This window comes from Oncorhynchus keta, unplaced genomic scaffold, assembly GCF_023373465.1.
Source record: "Oncorhynchus keta strain PuntledgeMale-10-30-2019 unplaced genomic scaffold, Oket_V2 Un_contig_4832_pilon_pilon, whole genome shotgun sequence".
Taxonomy (NCBI): domain Eukaryota; kingdom Metazoa; phylum Chordata; class Actinopteri; order Salmoniformes; family Salmonidae; genus Oncorhynchus; species Oncorhynchus keta.
In genome coordinates, this window is record NW_026287984.1 from 42984 (window position 1) to 62627 (window position 19644).

The 19644-nt window shown below is 40.0% G+C and overlaps 1 protein-coding gene across 1 annotated transcript in view; it reads right to left on the minus strand.

Moving 5' to 3' along the window:
• LOC127924961 (N-acetylglucosamine-6-sulfatase-like) overlaps nt 1–19644 on the minus strand; it is a gene marked incomplete at its 3' end in the record, with an annotated part of 67987 nt that overhangs the window by 42858 nt on the left and 5485 nt on the right. The window contains 1 exon segment of the mRNA XM_052509627.1: nt 19072–19278. Coding sequence (XP_052365587.1) covers nt 19072–19278 — 207 coding nt within the window.

Below are 19644 nucleotides of genomic sequence, written 5' to 3' on the forward strand. Positions count from 1 at the left end.
CAGTTTCCATACTAAACCACATGTATAGCCAGTTTCCATACTAAACCACATGTATAGCCAGTTTCCATACTAAACCACATGTATAGCCAGTTTCCATACTAAACCACATGTATAGCCAGTTTCCATACTAAACCACATGTATAGCCAGTTTCCATACTAAACCACATGTATAGCCAGTTTCCATACTAAACCACATGTATAGCCAGTTTCCATACTAAACCACATGTATAGCCAGTTTCCATACTAAACCACATGTATAGCCAGTTTCCATACTGAGACAGAGACAGTTCCCATACTGAGACAGAGTCAGTTCCCATACTGAGACAGAGTCAGTTCCCATACTGAGACAGAGTCAGTTCCCATACTGAGACAGAGTCAGTTCCCATACTGAGACAGAGACAGTTCCCATACTGAGACAGAGACAGTTCCCATACTGAGACAGAGACAGTTCCCATACTGAAACAGAGACAGAACGAGAGTCAGTTTCCATACTGAGACAGAGACAGAGACAGAAGGAGAGTGAGTTTCCATACTGAGACAGAGACAGAGACAGTTCCCATACTGAGACAGAGACAGTTTCCATACTGAGACAGAGTCAGTTTCCATACTGAAACAGAGTCAGTTTCCATACTGAAACAGAGACAGTTCCCATACTGAGACAGAGACAGTTCCCATACTGAGACAGAGACAGTTCCCATACTGAGACAGAGACAGTTTCCATACTGAAACAGAGACAGTTCCCATACTGAAACAGAGACAGTTCCCATACTGAAACAGAGACAGTTCCCATACTGAAACAGAGACAGTTTCCAATACTGAAACAGAGACAGTTTCCATACTGAGACAGAGACAGTTCCCATACTGAAACAGAGACAGTTCCCATACTGAAACAGAGACAGTTCCCATACTGAAACAGAGACAGTTCCCATACTGAGACAGAGACAGTTTCCATACTGAGACAGAGACAGTTCCCATACTGAGACAGAGACAGTTTCCATACTGAGACAGAGACAGTTTCCATACTGACAGAGACAGTTTCCATACTGAGACAGAGACAGTTTCCATACTGAGACAGAGACAGTTTCCATACTGAGACAGAGACAGTTTCCATACTGAGACAGAGACAGTTTCCATACTGAGACAGAGACAGTTTCCATACTGAAACAGAGACAGTTTCCATACTGAGACAGAGACAGTTTCCATACTGAAACAGAGACAGAACGAGAGTCAGTTTCCATACTGAGACAGAGACAGTTTCCATACTAAATCCCATGTATAGCCAGTTTCCATACTAAACCACATGTATAGCCAGTTTCCATACTAAACCACATGTATAGCCAGTTTCCATACTAAATCCCATGTATAGCCAGTTTCCATACTAAACCACATGTATAGCCAGTTTCCATACTAAACCACATGTATAGCCAGTTTCCATACTAAACCACATGTATAGCCAGTTTCCATACTAAACCACATGTATAGCCAGTTTCCATACTAAACCACATGTATAGCCAGTTTCCATACTAAACCACATGTATAGCCAGTTTCCATACTAAACCACATGTATAGCCAGTTTCCATACTAAACCACATGTATAGCCAGTTTCCATACTAAATCACATGTATAGCCAGTTTCCATACTGAACCACATGTATAGCCAGTTTCCATACTAAACCACATGTATAGCCAGTTTCCATACTAAATCCCATGTATAGCCAGTTTCCATACTGAACCACATGTATAGCCAGTTTCCATACTAAATCACATGTATAGCCAGTTTCCATACTAAACCACATGTATAGCCAGTTTCCATACTAAACCACATGTATAGCCAGTTTCCATACTAAATCCCATGTATAGCCAGTTTCCATACTGAACCACATTTATAGCCAGTTTCCATACTAAATCACATGTATAGCCAGTTTCCATACTAAACCACATGTATAGCCAGTTTCCATACTAAACCACATGTATAGCCAGTTTCCATACTAAATCCCATGTATAGCCAGTTTCCATACTGAACCACATGTATAGCCAGTTTCCATACTAAATCCCATGTATAGCCAGTTTCCATACTGAACCACATGTATAGCCAGTTTCCATACTAAACCCCATGTATAGCCAGTTTCCATACTGAACCACATGTATAGCCAGTTTCCATACTAAATCCCATGTATAGCCAGTTTCCATACTGAACCACATGTATAGCCAGTTTCCATACTAAACCCCATGTATAGCCAGTTTCCATACTAAACCACATGTATAGCCAGTTTCCATACTAAACCACATGTATAGCCAGTTTCCATACTAAACCACATGTATAGCCAGTTTCCATACTAAACCACATGTATAGCCAGTTTCCATACTAAATCCCATGTATAGCCAGTTTCCATACTGAACCACATGTATAGCCAGTTTCCATACTAAATCCCATGTATAGCCAGTTTCCATACTGAACCACATGTATAGCCAGTTTCCATACTAAATCCCATGTATAGCCAGTTTCCATACTGAACCACATGTATAGCCAGTTTCCATACTAAATCACATGTATAGCCAGTTTCCATACTAAACCACATGTATAGCCAGTTTCCATACTAAATCACATGTATAGCCAGTTTCCATACTGAACCACATGTATAGCCAGTTTCCATACTAAACCACATGTATAGCCAGTTTCCATACTAAACCACATGTATAGCCAGTTTCCATACTAAATCACATGTATAGCCAGTTTCCATACTGAACCACATGTATAGCCAGTTTCCATACTGAACCACATGTATAGCCAGTTTCCATACTAAATCCCATGTATAGCCAGTTTCCATACTGAACCACATGTATAGCCAGTTTCCATACTAAATCCCATGTATAGCCAGTTTCCATACTGAACCACATGTATAGCCAGTTTCCATACTAAATCCCATGTATAGCCAGTTTCCATACTAAATCACATGTATAGCCAGTTTCCATACTAAATCCCATGTATAGCCAGTTTCCATACTGAACCACATTTATAGCCAGTTTCCATACTAAATCCCATGTATAGCCAGTTTCCATACTAAATCCCATGTATAGCCAGTTTCCATACTAAATCCCATGTATAGCCAGTTTCCATACTAAACCACATGTATAGCCAGTTTCCATACTAAACCACATGTATAGCCAGTTTCCATACTAAACCACATGTATAGCCAGTTTCCATACTAAACCACATGTATAGCCAGTTTCCATACTAAACCACATGTATAGCCAGTTTCCATACTAAATCCCATGTATAGCCAGTTTCCATACTGAACCACATGTATAGCCAGTTTCCATACTAAACCACATGTATAGCCAGTTTCCATACTAAACCACATGTATAGCCAGTTTCCATACTAAACCACATGTATAGCCAGTTTCCATACTAAATCCCTTGTATAGCCAGTTTCCATACTGAACCACATGTATAGCCAGTTTCCATACTAAACCACATGTATAGCCAGTTTCCATACTAAACCACATGTATAGCCAGTTTCCATACTAAACCACATGTATAGCCAGTTTCCATACTAAACCACATGTATAGCCAGTTTCCATACTAAACCACATGTATAGCCAGTTTCCATACTAAATCCCATGTATAGCCAGTTTCCATACTAAATCACATGTATAGCCAGTTTCCATACTAAATCCCATGTATAGCCAGTTTCCATACTGAACCACATGTATAGCCAGTTTCCATACTAAACCACATGTATAGCCAGTTTCCATACTAAACCACATGTATAGCCAGTTTCCATACTAAACCACATGTATAGCCAGTTTCCATACTAAATCCCATGTATAGCCAGTTTCCATACTGAACCACATGTATAGCCAGTTTCCATACTAAATCCCATGTATAGCCAGTTTCCATACTGAACCACATGTATAGCCAGTTTCCATACTAAATCCCATGTATAGCCAGTTTCCATACTAAACCACATGTATAGCCAGTTTCCATACTAAACCACATGTATAGCCAGTTTCCATACTAAATCCCATGTATAGCCAGTTTCCATACTGAACCACATGTATAGCCAGTTTCCATACTAAATCCCATGTATAGCCAGTTTCCATACTGAACCACATGTATAGCCAGTTTCCATACTAAATCCCATGTATAGCCAGTTTCCATACTGAACCACATGTATAGCCAGTTTCCATACTAAATCCCATGTATAGCCAGTTTCCATACTAAATCACATGTATAGCCAGTTTCCATACTAAATCACATGTATAGCCAGTTTCCATACTGAACCACATGTATAGCCAGTTTCCATACTAAACCACATGTATAGCCAGTTTCCATACTAAACCACATGTATAGCCAGTTTCCATACTAAATCACATGTATAGCCAGTTTCCATACTGAACCACATGTATAGCCAGTTTCCATACTAAATCCCATGTATAGCCAGTTTCCATACTGAACCACATGTATAGCCAGTTTCCATACTAAATCCCATGTATAGCCAGTTTCCATACTGAACCACATGTATAGCCAGTTTCCATACTAAATCCCATGTATAGCCAGTTTCCATACTAAATCACATGTATAGCCAGTTTCCATACTAAATCCCATGTATAGCCAGTTTCCATACTGAACCACATTTATAGCCCGTTTCCATACTAAATCCCATGTATAGCCAGTTTCCATACTAAATCCCATGTATAGCCAGTTTCCATACTAAATCCCATGTATAGCCAGTTTCCATACTAAACCACATGTATAGCCAGTTTCCATACTAAACCACATGTATAGCCAGTTTCCATACTAAACCACATGTATAGCCAGTTTCCATACTAAACCACATGTATAGCCAGTTTCCATACTAAACCACATGTATAGCCAGTTTCCATACTAAACCACATGTATAGCCAGTTTCCATACTGAACCACATGTATAGCCAGTTTCCATACTAAACCACATGTATAGCCAGTTTCCATACTAAACCACATGTATAGCCAGTTTCCATACTAAACCACATGTATAGCCAGTTTCCATACTAAACCACATGTATAGCCAGTTTCCATACTAAATCCCTTGTATAGCCAGTTTCCATACTGAACCACATGTATAGCCAGTTTCCATACTAAACCACATGTATAGCCAGTTTCCATACTAAACCACATGTATAGCCAGTTTCCATACTAAACCACATGTATAGCCAGTTTCCATACTAAACCACATGTATAGCCAGTTTCCATACTAAACCACATGTATAGCCAGTTTCCATACTAAACCACATGTATAGCCAGTTTCCATACTAAATCCCATGTATAGCCAGTTTCCATACTAAATCACATGTATAGCCAGTTTCCATACTAAATCCCATGTATAGCCAGTTTCCATACTGAACCACATGTATAGCCAGTTTCCATACTAAACCACATGTATAGCCAGTTTCCATACTGAACCACATGTATAGCCAGTTTCCATACTGAACCACATGTATAGCCAGTTTCCATACTAAATCCCATGTATAGCCAGTTTCCATACTGAACCACATGTATAGCCAGTTTCCATACTAAATCCCATGTATAGCCAGTTTCCATACTGAACCACATGTATAGCCAGTTTCCATACTAAATCCCATGTATAGCCAGTTTCCATACTAAATCACATGTATAGCCAGTTTCCATACTAAATCACATGTATAGCCAGTTTCCATACTGAACCACATGTATAGCCAGTTTCCATACTAAACCACATGTATAGCCAGTTTCCATACTAAACCACATGTATAGCCAGTTTCCATACTAAATCCCATGTATAGCCAGTTTCCATACTGAACCACATGTATAGCCAGTTTCCATACTAAATCCCATGTATAGCCAGTTTCCATACTGAACCACATGTATAGCCAGTTTCCATACTAAATCCCATGTATAGCCAGTTTCCATACTAAATCACATGTATAGCCAGTTTCCATACTAAATCACATGTATAGCCAGTTTCCATACTGAACCACATGTATAGCCAGTTTCCATACTAAACCACATGTATAGCCAGTTTCCATACTAAATCCCATGTATAGCCAGTTTCCATACTGAACCACATGTATAGCCAGTTTCCATACTGAACCACATGTATAGCCAGTTTCCATACTGAACCACATGTATAGCCAGTTTCCATACTAAATCCCATGTATAGCCAGTTTCCATACTAAATCCCATGTATAGCCAGTTTCCATATTAAACCACATGTATAGCCAGTTTCCATACTAAACCACATGTATAGCCAGCCAGTTTCCATACTAAACCACATGTATAGCCAGCCAGTTTCCATACTAAACCACATGTATAGCCAGCCAGTTTCCATACTAAACCACATGTATAGCCAGCCAGTTTCCATACTAAACCACATGTATAGCCAGTTTCCATACTAAACCACATGTATAGCCAGTTTCCATACTAAACCCCATGTATAGCCAGTTTCCATACTAAACCACATGTATAGCCAGTTTCCATACTAAACCACATGTATAGCCAGTTTCCATACTAAACCACATGTATAGCCAGTTTCCATACTAAACCACATGTATAGCCAGTTTCCATACTAAACCACATGTATAGCCAGTTTCCATACTAAACCACATGTATAGCCAGTTTCCATACTAAATCCCATGTATAGCCAGTTTCCATACTGAACCACATGTATAGCCAGTTTCCATACTAAATCCCATGTATAGCCAGTTTCCATACTGAACCACATGTATAGCCAGTTTCCATACTAAATCCCATGTATAGCCAGTTTCCATACTGAACCACATGTATAGCCAGTTTCCATACTAAATCCCATGTATAGCCAGTTTCCATACTAAATCACATGTATAGCCAGTTTCCATACTAAATCCCATGTATAGCCAGTTTCCATACTGAACCACATGTATAGCCAGTTTCCATACTAAATCCCATGTATAGCCAGTTTCCATACTGAACCACATGTATAGCCAGTTTCCATACTAAACCACATGTATAGCCAGTTTCCATACTAAACCACATGTATAGCCAGTTTCCATACTAAACCACATGTATAGCCAGTTTCCATACTAAATCCCATGTATAGCCAGTTTCCATACTAAATCCCATGTATAGCCAGTTTCCATACTAAATCCCATGTATAGCCAGTTTCCATACTAAACCACATGTATAGCCAGCCAGTTTCCATACTAAACCACATGTATAGCCAGTTTCCATACTAAACCACATGTATAGCCAGTTTCCATACTAAACCACATGTAAAGCCAGTTTCCATACTAAACCACATGTATAGCCAGTTTCCATACTGAACCACATGTATAGCCAGTTTCCATACTAAACCACATGTATAGCCAGTTTCCATACTAAACCACATGTATAGCCAGTTTCCATACTAAACCACATGTATAGCCAGTTTCCATACTAAACCACATGTATAGCCAGTTTCCATACTGAACCACATGTATAGCCAGTTTCCATACTGAACCACATGTATAGCCAGTTTCCATACTAAATCCCATGTATAGCCAGTTTCCATATTAAACCACATGTATAGCCAGTTTCCATACTAAACCACATGTATAGCCAGCCAGTTTCCATACTAAACCACATGTATAGCCAGCCAGTTTCCATACTAAACCACATGTATAGCCAGCCAGTTTCCATACTAAACCACATGTATAGCCAGCCAGTTTCCATACTAAACCACATGTATAGCCAGCCAGTTTCCATACTAAACCCATGTATAGCCAGTTTCCATACTAAACCACATGTATAGCCAGTTTCCATACTAAACCCCATGTATAGCCAGTTTCCATACTAAACCCCATGTATAGCCAGTTTCCATACTAAACCACATGTATAGCCAGTTTCCATACTAAACCACATGTATAGCCAGTTTCCATACTAAATCACATGTATAGCCAGTTTCCATACTAAACCACATGTATAGCCAGCCAGTTTCCATACTAAACCACATGTATAGCCAGTTTCCATACTAAATCCCATGTATAGCCAGTTTCCATACTAAATCCCATGTATAGCCAGTTTCCATACTAAATCCCATGTATAGCCAGTTTCCATACTGAACCACATGTATAGCCAGTTTCCATACTGAACCACATGTATAGCCAGTTTCCATACTGAACCACATGTATAGCCAGTTTCCATACTAAATCCCATGTATAGCCAGTTTCCATACTAAATCCCATGTATAGCCAGTTTCCATATTAAACCACATGTATAGCCAGCCAGTTTCCATACTAAACCACATGTATAGCCAGCCAGTTTCCATACTAAACCACATGTATAGCCAGCCAGTTTCCATACTAAACCACATGTATAGCCAGCCAGTTTCCATACTAAACCACATGTATAGCCAGCCAGTTTCCATACTAAACCACATGTATAGCCAGCCAGTTTCCATACTAAACCACATGTATAGCCAGCCAGTTTCCATACTAAACCACATGTATAGCCAGTTTCCATACTAAACCACATGTATAGCCAGTTTCCATACTAAACCCCATGTATAGCCAGTTTCCATACTAAACCACATGTATAGCCAGTTTCCATACTAAACCACATGTATAGCCAGTTTCCATACTAAACCACATGTATAGCCAGTTTCCATACTAAACCACATGTATAGCCAGTTTCCATACTAAACCACATGTATAGCCAGTTTCATACTAAACCACATGTATAGCCAGTTTCCATACTAAATCCCATGTATAGCCAGTTTCCATACTGAACCACATGTATAGCCAGTTTCCATACTAAATCCCATGTATAGCCAGTTTCCATACTGAACCACATGTATAGCCAGTTTCCATACTAAATCCCATGTATAGCCAGTTTCCATACTGAACCACATGTATAGCCAGTTTCCATACTAAATCCCATGTATAGCCAGTTTCCATACTAAATCACATGTATAGCCAGTTTCCATACTAAATCCCATGTATAGCCAGTTTCCATACTGAACCACATGTATAGCCAGTTTCCATACTAAATCCCATGTATAGCCAGTTTCCATACTGAACCACATGTATAGCCAGTTTCCATACTAAACCACATGTATAGCCAGTTTCCATACTAAACCACATGTATAGCCAGTTTCCATACTAAACCACATGTATAGCCAGTTTCCATACTAAATCCCATGTATAGCCAGTTTCCATACTAAATCCCATGTATAGCCAGTTTCCATACTAAATCCCATGTATAGCCAGTTTCCATACTAAATCCCATGTATAGCCAGTTTCCATACTGAACCACATGTATAGCCAGTTTCCATACTGAACCACATGTATAGCCAGTTTCCATACTGAACCACATGTATAGCCAGTTTCCATACTAAATCCCATGTATAGCCAGTTTCCATACTAAATCCCATGTATAGCCAGTTTCCATATTAAACCACATGTATAGCCAGTTTCCATACTAAACCACATGTATAGCCAGCCAGTTTCCATACTAAACCACATGTATAGCCAGCCAGTTTCCATACTAAACCACATGTATAGCCAGCCAGTTTCCATACTAAACCACATGTATAGCCAGCCAGTTTCCATACTAAACCACATGTATAGCCAGTTTCCATACTAAACCACATGTATAGCCAGTTTCCATACTAAACCCCATGTATAGCCAGTTTCCATACTAAACCACATGTATAGCCAGTTTCCATACTAAACCACATGTATAGCCAGTTTCCATACTAAACCACATGTATAGCCAGTTTCCATACTAAACCCCATGTATAGCCAGTTTCCATACTAAACCACATGTATAGCCAGTTTCCATACTAAATCACATGTATAGCCAGTTTCCATACTAAATCACATGTATAGCCAGTTTCCATACTAAACCACATGTATAGCCAGCCAGTTTCCATACTAAACCACATGTATAGCCAGCCAGTTTCCATACTAAACCACATGTATAGCCAGTTTCCATACTAAACCACATGTATAGCCAGTTTCCATACTAAATCCCATGTATAGCCAGTTTCCATACTGAACCACATGTATAGCCAGTTTCCATACTAAACCACATGTATAGCCAGTTTCCATACTAAACCACATGTATAGCCAGTTTCCATACTAAACCACATGTATAGCCAGTTTCCATACTAAATCCCTTGTATAGCCAGTTTCCATACTGAACCACATGTATAGCCAGTTTCCATACTAAACCACATGTATAGCCAGTTTCCATACTAAACCACATGTATAGCCAGTTTCCATACTAAACCACATGTATAGCCAGTTTCCATACTAAACCACATGTATAGCCAGTTTCCATACTAAACCACATGTATAGCCAGTTTCCATACTAAATCCCATGTATAGCCAGTTTCCATACTAAATCACATGTATAGCCAGTTTCCATACTAAATCCCATGTATAGCCAGTTTCCATACTGAACCACATGTATAGCCAGTTTCCATACTAAACCACATGTATAGCCAGTTTCCATACTAAACCACATGTATAGCCAGTTTCCATACTAAACCACATGTATAGCCAGTTTCCATACTAAATCCCATGTATAGCCAGTTTCCATACTGAACCACATGTATAGCCAGTTTCCATACTAAATCCCATGTATAGCCAGTTTCCATACTGAACCACATGTATAGCCAGTTTCCATACTAAATCCCATGTATAGCCAGTTTCCATACTGAACCACATGTATAGCCAGTTTCCATACTAAATCCCATGTATAGCCAGTTTCCATACTGAACCACATGTATAGCCAGTTTCCATACTAAATCCCATGTATAGCCAGTTTCCATACTAAATCACATGTATAGCCAGTTTCCATACTAAATCACATGTATAGCCAGTTTCCATACTGAACCACATGTATAGCCAGTTTCCATACTAAACCACATGTATAGCCAGTTTCCATACTAAACCACATGTATAGCCAGTTTCCATACTAAATCCCATGTATAGCCAGTTTCCATACTGAACCACATGTATAGCCAGTTTCCATACTAAATCCCATGTATAGCCAGTTTCCATACTGAACCACATGTATAGCCAGTTTCCATACTAAATCCCATGTATAGCCAGTTTCCATATTAAACCACATGTATAGCCAGCCAGTTTCCATACTAAACCACATGTATAGCCAGCCAGTTTCCATACTAAACCACATGTATAGCCAGCCAGTTTCCATACTAAACCACATGTATAGCCAGCCAGTTTCCATACTAAACCACATGTATAGCCAGCCAGTTTCCATACTAAACCACATGTATAGCCAGTTTCCATACTAAACCACATGTATAGCCAGTTTCCATACTAAACCACATGTATAGCCAGTTTCCATACTAAACCCCATGTATAGCCAGTTTCCATACTAAACCACATGTATAGCCAGTTTCCATACTAAATCACATGTATAGCCAGTTTCCATACTAAATCACATGTATAGCCAGTTTCCATACTAAACCACATGTATAGCCAGCCAGTTTCCATACTAAACCACATGTATAGCCAGCCAGTTTCCATACTAAACCACATGTATAGCCAGTTTCCATACTAAACCACATGTATAGCCAGTTTCCATACTAAATCCCATGTATAGCCAGTTTCCATACTGAACCACATGTATAGCCAGTTTCCATACTAAACCACATGTATAGCCAGTTTCCATACTAAACCACATGTATAGCCAGTTTCCATACTAAACCACATGTATAGCCAGTTTCCATACTAAATCCCTTGTATAGCCAGTTTCCATACTGAACCACATGTATAGCCAGTTTCCATACTAAACCACATGTATAGCCAGTTTCCATACTAAACCACATGTATAGCCAGTTTCCATACTAAACCACATGTATAGCCAGTTTCCATACTAAACCACATGTATAGCCAGTTTCCATACTAAACCACATGTATAGCCAGTTTCCATACTAAATCCCATGTATAGCCAGTTTCCATACTAAATCACATGTATAGCCAGTTTCCATACTAAATCCCATGTATAGCCAGTTTCCATACTGAACCACATGTATAGCCAGTTTCCATACTAAACCACATGTATAGCCAGTTTCCATACTAAACCACATGTATAGCCAGTTTCCATACTAAACCACATGTATAGCCAGTTTCCATACTAAATCCCATGTATAGCCAGTTTCCATACTGAACCACATGTATAGCCAGTTTCCATACTAAATCCCATGTATAGCCAGTTTCCATACTGAACCACATGTATAGCCAGTTTCCATACTAAATCCCATGTATAGCCAGTTTCCATACTAAATCCCATGTATAGCCAGTTTCCATACTAAACCACATGTATAGCCAGCCAGTTTCCATACTAAACCACATGTATAGCCAGCCAGTTTCCATACTAAACCACATGTATAGCCAGCCAGTTTCCATACTAAACCACATGTATAGCCAGCCAGTTTCCATACTAAACCACATGTATAGCCAGTTTCCATACTAAACCACATGTATAGCCAGTTTCCATACTAAACCCCATGTATAGCCAGTTTCCATACTAAACCACATGTATAGCCAGTTTCCATACTAAACCACATGTATAGCCAGTTTCCATACTAAACCACATGTATAGCCAGTTTCCATACTAAACCCCATGTATAGCCAGTTTCCATACTAAACCACATGTATAGCCAGTTTCCATACTAAATCACATGTATAGCCAGTTTCCATACTAAATCACATGTATAGCCAGTTTCCATACTAAACCACATGTATAGCCAGCCAGTTTCCATACTAAACCACATGTATAGCCAGCCAGTTTCCATACTAAACCACATGTATAGCCAGTTTCCATACTAAACCACATGTATAGCCAGTTTCCATACTAAATCCCATGTATAGCCAGTTTCCATACTGAACCACATGTATAGCCAGTTTCCATACTAAACCACATGTATAGCCAGTTTCCATACTAAACCACATGTATAGCCAGTTTCCATACTAAACCACATGTATAGCCAGTTTCCATACTAAATCCCTTGTATAGCCAGTTTCCATACTGAACCACATGTATAGCCAGTTTCCATACTAAACCACATGTATAGCCAGTTTCCATACTAAACCACATGTATAGCCAGTTTCCATACTAAACCACATGTATAGCCAGTTTCCATACTAAACCACATGTATAGCCAGTTTCCATACTAAACCACATGTATAGCCAGTTTCCATACTAAATCCCATGTATAGCCAGTTTCCATACTAAATCACATGTATAGCCAGTTTCCATACTAAATCACATGTATAGCCAGTTTCCATACTGAACCACATGTATAGCCAGTTTCCATACTAAACCACATGTATAGCCAGTTTCCATACTAAACCACATGTATAGCCAGTTTCCATACTAAACCACATGTATAGCCAGTTTCCATACTAAATCCCATGTATAGCCAGTTTCCATACTGAACCACATGTATAGCCAGTTTCCATACTAAATCCCATGTATAGCCAGTTTCCATACTGAACCACATGTATAGCCAGTTTCCATACTAAATCCCATGTATAGCCAGTTTCCATACTAAACCACATGTATAGCCAGTTTCCATACTAAATCCCATGTATAGCCAGTTTCCATACTAAACCACATGTATAGCCAGTTTCCATACTAAATCACATGTATAGCCAGTTTCCATACTAAACCACATGTATAGCCAGTTTCCATACTGAACCACATGTATAGCCAGTTTCCATACTAAACCACATGTATAGCCAGTTTCCATACTAAACCACATGTATAGCCAGTTTCCATACTAAATCCCATGTATAGCCAGTTTCCATACTGAACCACATGTATAGCCAGTTTCCATACTAAATCACATGTATAGCCAGTTTCCATACTGAACCACATGTATAGCCAGTTTCCATACTAAATCCCATGTATAGCCAGTTTCCATATTAAACCACATGTATAGCCAGCCAGTTTCCATACTAAACCACATGTATAGCCAGCCAGTTTCCATACTAAACCACATGTATAGCCAGCCAGTTTCCATACTAAACCACATGTATAGCCAGCCAGTTTCCATACTAAACCACATGTATAGCCAGCCAGTTTCCATACTAAACCACATGTATAGCCAGTTTCCATACTAAACCACATGTATAGCCAGTTTCCATACTAAACCACATGTATAGCCAGTTTCCATACTAAACCCCATGTATAGCCAGTTTCCATACTAAACCACATGTATAGCCAGTTTCCATACTAAATCACATGTATAGCCAGTTTCCATACTAAATCACATGTATAGCCAGTTTCCATACTAAACCACATGTATAGCCAGCCAGTTTCCATACTAAACCACATGTATAGCCAGCCAGTTTCCATACTAAACCACATGTATAGCCAGTTTCCATACTAAACCACATGTATAGCCAGTTTCCATACTAAATCCCATGTATAGCCAGTTTCCATACTGAACCACATGTATAGCCAGTTTCCATACTAAACCACATGTATAGCCAGTTTCCATACTAAACCACATGTATAGCCAGTTTCCATACTAAACCACATGTATAGCCAGTTTCCATACTAAATCCCTTGTATAGCCAGTTTCCATACTGAACCACATGTATAGCCAGTTTCCATACTAAACCACATGTATAGCCAGTTTCCATACTAAACCACATGTATAGCCAGTTTCCATACTAAACCACATGTATAGCCAGTTTCCATACTAAACCACATGTATAGCCAGTTTCCATACTAAACCACATGTATAGCCAGTTTCCATACTAAATCCCATGTATAGCCAGTTTCCATACTAAATCACATGTATAGCCAGTTTCCATACTAAATCCCATGTATAGCCAGTTTCCATACTCAACCACATGTATAGCCAGTTTCCATACTAAACCACATGTATAGCCAGTTTCCATACTAAACCACATGTATAGCCAGTTTCCATACTAAACCACATGTATAGCCAGTTTCCATACTAAATCCCATGTATAGCCAGTTTCCATACTGAACCACATGTATAGCCAGTTTCCATACTAAATCCCATGTATAGCCAGTTTCCATACTGAACCACATGTATAGCCAGTTTCCATACTAAATCCCATGTATAGCCAGTTTCCATACTGAACCACATGTATAGCCAGTTTCCATACTAAATCCCATGTATAGCCAGTTTCCATACTGAACCACATGTATAGCCAGTTTCCATACTAAATCCCATGTATAGCCAGTTTCCATACTAAATCACATGTATAGCCAGTTTCCATACTAAATCACATGTATAGCCAGTTTCCATACTGAACCACATGTATAGCCAGTTTCCATACTAAACCACATGTATAGCCAGTTTCCATACTAAACCACATGTATAGCCAGTTTCCATACTAAACCACATGTATAGCCAGTTTCCATACTAAACCACATGTATAGCCAGTTTCCATACTAAATCCCATGTATAGCCAGTTTCCATACTGAACCACATGTATAGCCAGTTTCCATACTAAATCCCATGTATAGCCAGTTTCCATACTAAATCACATGTATAGCCAGTTTCCATACTAAATCACATGTATAGCCAGTTTCCATACTGAACCACATGTATAGCCAGTTTCCATACTAAACCACATGTATAGCCAGTTTCCATACTAAACCACATGTATAGCCAGTTTCCATACTAAATCCCATGTATAGCCAGTTTCCATACTGAACCACATGTATAGCCAGTTTCCATACTAAATCCCATGTATAGCCAGTTTCCATACTGAACCACATGTATAGCCAGTTTCCATACTAAACCACATGTATAGCCAGTTTCCATACTAAACCACATGTATAGCCAGTTTCCATACTAAACCACATGTATAGCCAGTTTCCATACTAAATCCCATGTATAAGTTTCCATACTAAATCCCATGTATAGCCAGTTTCCATACTAAACCACATGTATAGCCAGTTTCCATACTAAACCACATGTATAGCCAGTTTCCATACTAAATCCCATGTATAGCCAGTTTCCATACTGAACCACATGTATAGCCAGTTTCCATACTAAATCCCATGTATAGCCAGTTTCCATACTGAACCCATGTATAGCCAGTTTCCATACTAAACCACATGTATAGCCAGTTTCCATACTAAACCACATGTATAGCCAGTTTCCATACTAAACCACATGTATAGCCAGTTTCCATACTAAATCCCATGTATAGCCAGTTTCCATACTGAACCACATGTATAGCCAGTTTCCATACTGAACCACATGTATAGCCAGTTTCCATACTGAACCACATGTATAGCCAGTTTCCATACTAAATCCCATGTATAGCCAGTTTCCATACTAAATCCCATGTATAGCCAGTTTCCATACTAAACCACATGTATAGCCAGCCAGTTTCCATACTAAACCACATGTATAGCCAGCCAGTTTCCATACTAAACCACATGTATAGCCAGCCAGTTTCCATACTAAACCACATGTATAGCCAGCCAGTTTCCATACTAAACCACATGTATAGCCAGCCAGTTTCCATACTAAACCACATGTATAGCCAGTTTCCATACTAAACCACATGTATAGCCAGTTTCCATACTAAACCACATGTATAGCCAGTTTCCATACTAAACCACATGTATAGCCAGTTTCCATACTAAACCACATGTATAGCCAGTTTCCATACTAAACCACATGTATAGCCAGTTTCCATACTAAACCACATGTATAGCCAGTTTCCATACTAAACCACATGTATAGCCAGTTTCCATACTAAATCCCATGTATAGCCAGTTTCCATACTGAACCACATGTATAGCCAGTTTCCATACTAAATCCCATGTATAGCCAGTTTCCATACTGAACCACATGTATAGCCAGTTTCCATACTAAATCCCATGTATAGCCAGTTTCCATACTGAACCACATGTATAGCCAGTTTCCATACTAAATCCCATGTATAGCCAGTTTCCATACTAAATCACATGTATAGCCAGTTTCCATACTAAATCCCATGTATAGCCAGTTTCCATACTGAACCACATGTATAGCCAGTTTCCATACTAAACCACATGTATAGCCAGTTTCCATACTAAACCACATGTATAGCCAGTTTCCATACTAAACCACATGTATAGCCAGTTTCCATACTAAATCCCATGTATAGCCAGTTTCCATACTAAATCCCATGTATAGCCAGTTTCCATACTAAATCCCATGTATAGCCAGTTTCCATACTGAACCACATGTATAGCCAGTTTCCATACTAAACCACATGTATAGCCAGTTTCCATACTGAACCACATGTATAGCCAGTTTCCATACTAAATCCCATGTATAGCCAGTTTCCATACTAAATCCCATGTATAGCCAGTTTCCATATTAAACCACATGTATAGCCAGCCAGTTTCCATACTAAACCACATGTATAGCCAGCCAGTTTCCATACTAAACCACATGTATAGCCAGCCAGTTTCCATACTAAACCACATGTATAGCCAGCCAGTTTCCATACTAAACCACATGTATAGCCAGCCAGTTTCCATACTAATCCACATGTATAGCCAGTTTCCATACTAAACCACATGTATAGCCAGTTTCCATACTAAACCCCATGTATAGCCAGTTTCCATACTAAACCACATGTATAGCCAGTTTCCATGCTAAACCACATGTATAGCCAGTTTCCATACTAAACCACATGTATAGCCAGTTTCCATACTAAACCACATGTATAGCCAGTTTCCATACTAAACCACATGTATAGCCAGTTTCCATACTAAATCCCATGTATAGCCAGTTTCCATACTAAACCACATGTATAGCCAGTTTCCATACTAAACCACATGTATAGCCAGTTTCCATACTAAACCACATGTATAGCCAGTTTCCATACTAAACCACATGTATAGCCAGTTTCCATACTAAATCCCATGTATAGCCAGTTTCCATACTAAACCCCATGTATAGCCAGTTTCCATACTAAATCACATGTATAGCCAGTTTCCATACTAAACCACATGTATAGCCAGCCAGTTTCCATACTAAACCACATGTATAGCCAGCCAGTTTCCATACTAAACCACATGTATAGCCAGCCAGTTTCCATACTAAACCACATGTATAGCCAGCCAGTTTCCATACTAAACCACATGTATAGCCAGTTTCCATACTAAATCACATGTATAGCCAGTTTCCATACTAAACCACATGTATAGCCAGTTTCCATACTAAACCACATGTATAGCCAGTTTCCATACTAAACCACATGTATAGCCAGTTTCCATACTAAATCACACGTATAGCCAGTTTCCATACTAAACCACATGTATAGCCAGTTTCCATACTAAATCACATGTATAGCCAGTTTCCATACTAAATCACATGTATAGCCAGCCAGTTTCCATACTAAACCACGTGTATAGGGTTAGGGTTTAGGAACAGACAGAGAGTTAGGGGTTAGGGTTAGGTTTAGGGTAAGGAACAGACAGAGTTAGGGTAAGGGTTGGGGTTAGGGTAAGGGTTGGGGTTAGGGTTGACCCAGTGGTTAGGGTTAGGAACAGACAGAGTTAGGGTTAGGGTTGACTCAGTGGTAAGGGTTAGGGTTAGGAACAGACAGAGAGTTAGGGTTAGGGTTGACTCAGTGGTAGAGTTGGGTGGTAGAGTTGGGTGGTAGAGTTGGGTGGTAGGGTTAGTGGTAGAGATGGGTGGTAGAGTTGGGTGGTAGAGATGGTGAGGTATATTTACCTGGTTGAGGTACTTCCCAGTGTAGAAGGTCTGGTAGCCAGCGTAGGGTTAGTGGTAGAGATGGGTGGTAGAGTTGGGTGGTAGAGTTGGGTGGTATGGTTGGGTGGTAGGGTGGTAGGGTTGGGTGGTAGAGTTGGGTGGTAGAGTTGGGTGGTAGGGTTAGGTGGTAGAGTTGGGTGGTAGGGTTGGGTGGTAGGGTTGGGTGGTAGGGTTGGGTGGTAGGGTTGGGTGGTAGGGTTGGGTGGTAGAGTTGGGTGGTAGAGTTGGGTGGTAGAGTTGGGTGGTAGAGTTCGGTGGTAGAGTTGGGTGGTAGAGATAGTGAGGTATATTTACCTGGTTGAGGTACTTCCCAGCGAAGAAGGTCTGGTAACCAGCGTAGGCCTGCAGTAGAGCAGGGAAGGTCTTGGGCTCCTGGGTCTTCTGCCAGGCCGTGCTGCTGCAGTTCCCCTCCAGAGTGTTGTTGATCACATGGTGGTTATGAGGATACTTTCCTGTTAGGATGCTGGCTCTGCTGGGACAGCACAGTGGGCTGGCTACAAACTGGGGTAACCACAACAACATACTCCCATCAGCATGTCTCCTGGTGCAGTGCAACTACACTCATTCATCTCCCGTCCTGCCCCTGAAACCCTCATCATGCATTCATCTCCCATCCTGCCCCTGAAACCCTCATCATGCATTCATCTCCCGTCCTGCCCCTGAAACCCTCATCATGCATTCATCTCCCATCCTGCCCCTGAAACCCTCATCATGCATTCATCTCCCGTCCTGCCCCTGAAACCCTCATCATGCATTCATCTCCCATCCTGCCCCTGAAACCCTCATCATGCATTCATCTCCTTCCAGAAGGAACCTGCAGGTAAGCATTTGGTTGGACGATGACCAGGATACTCACAGCGTTGGAGA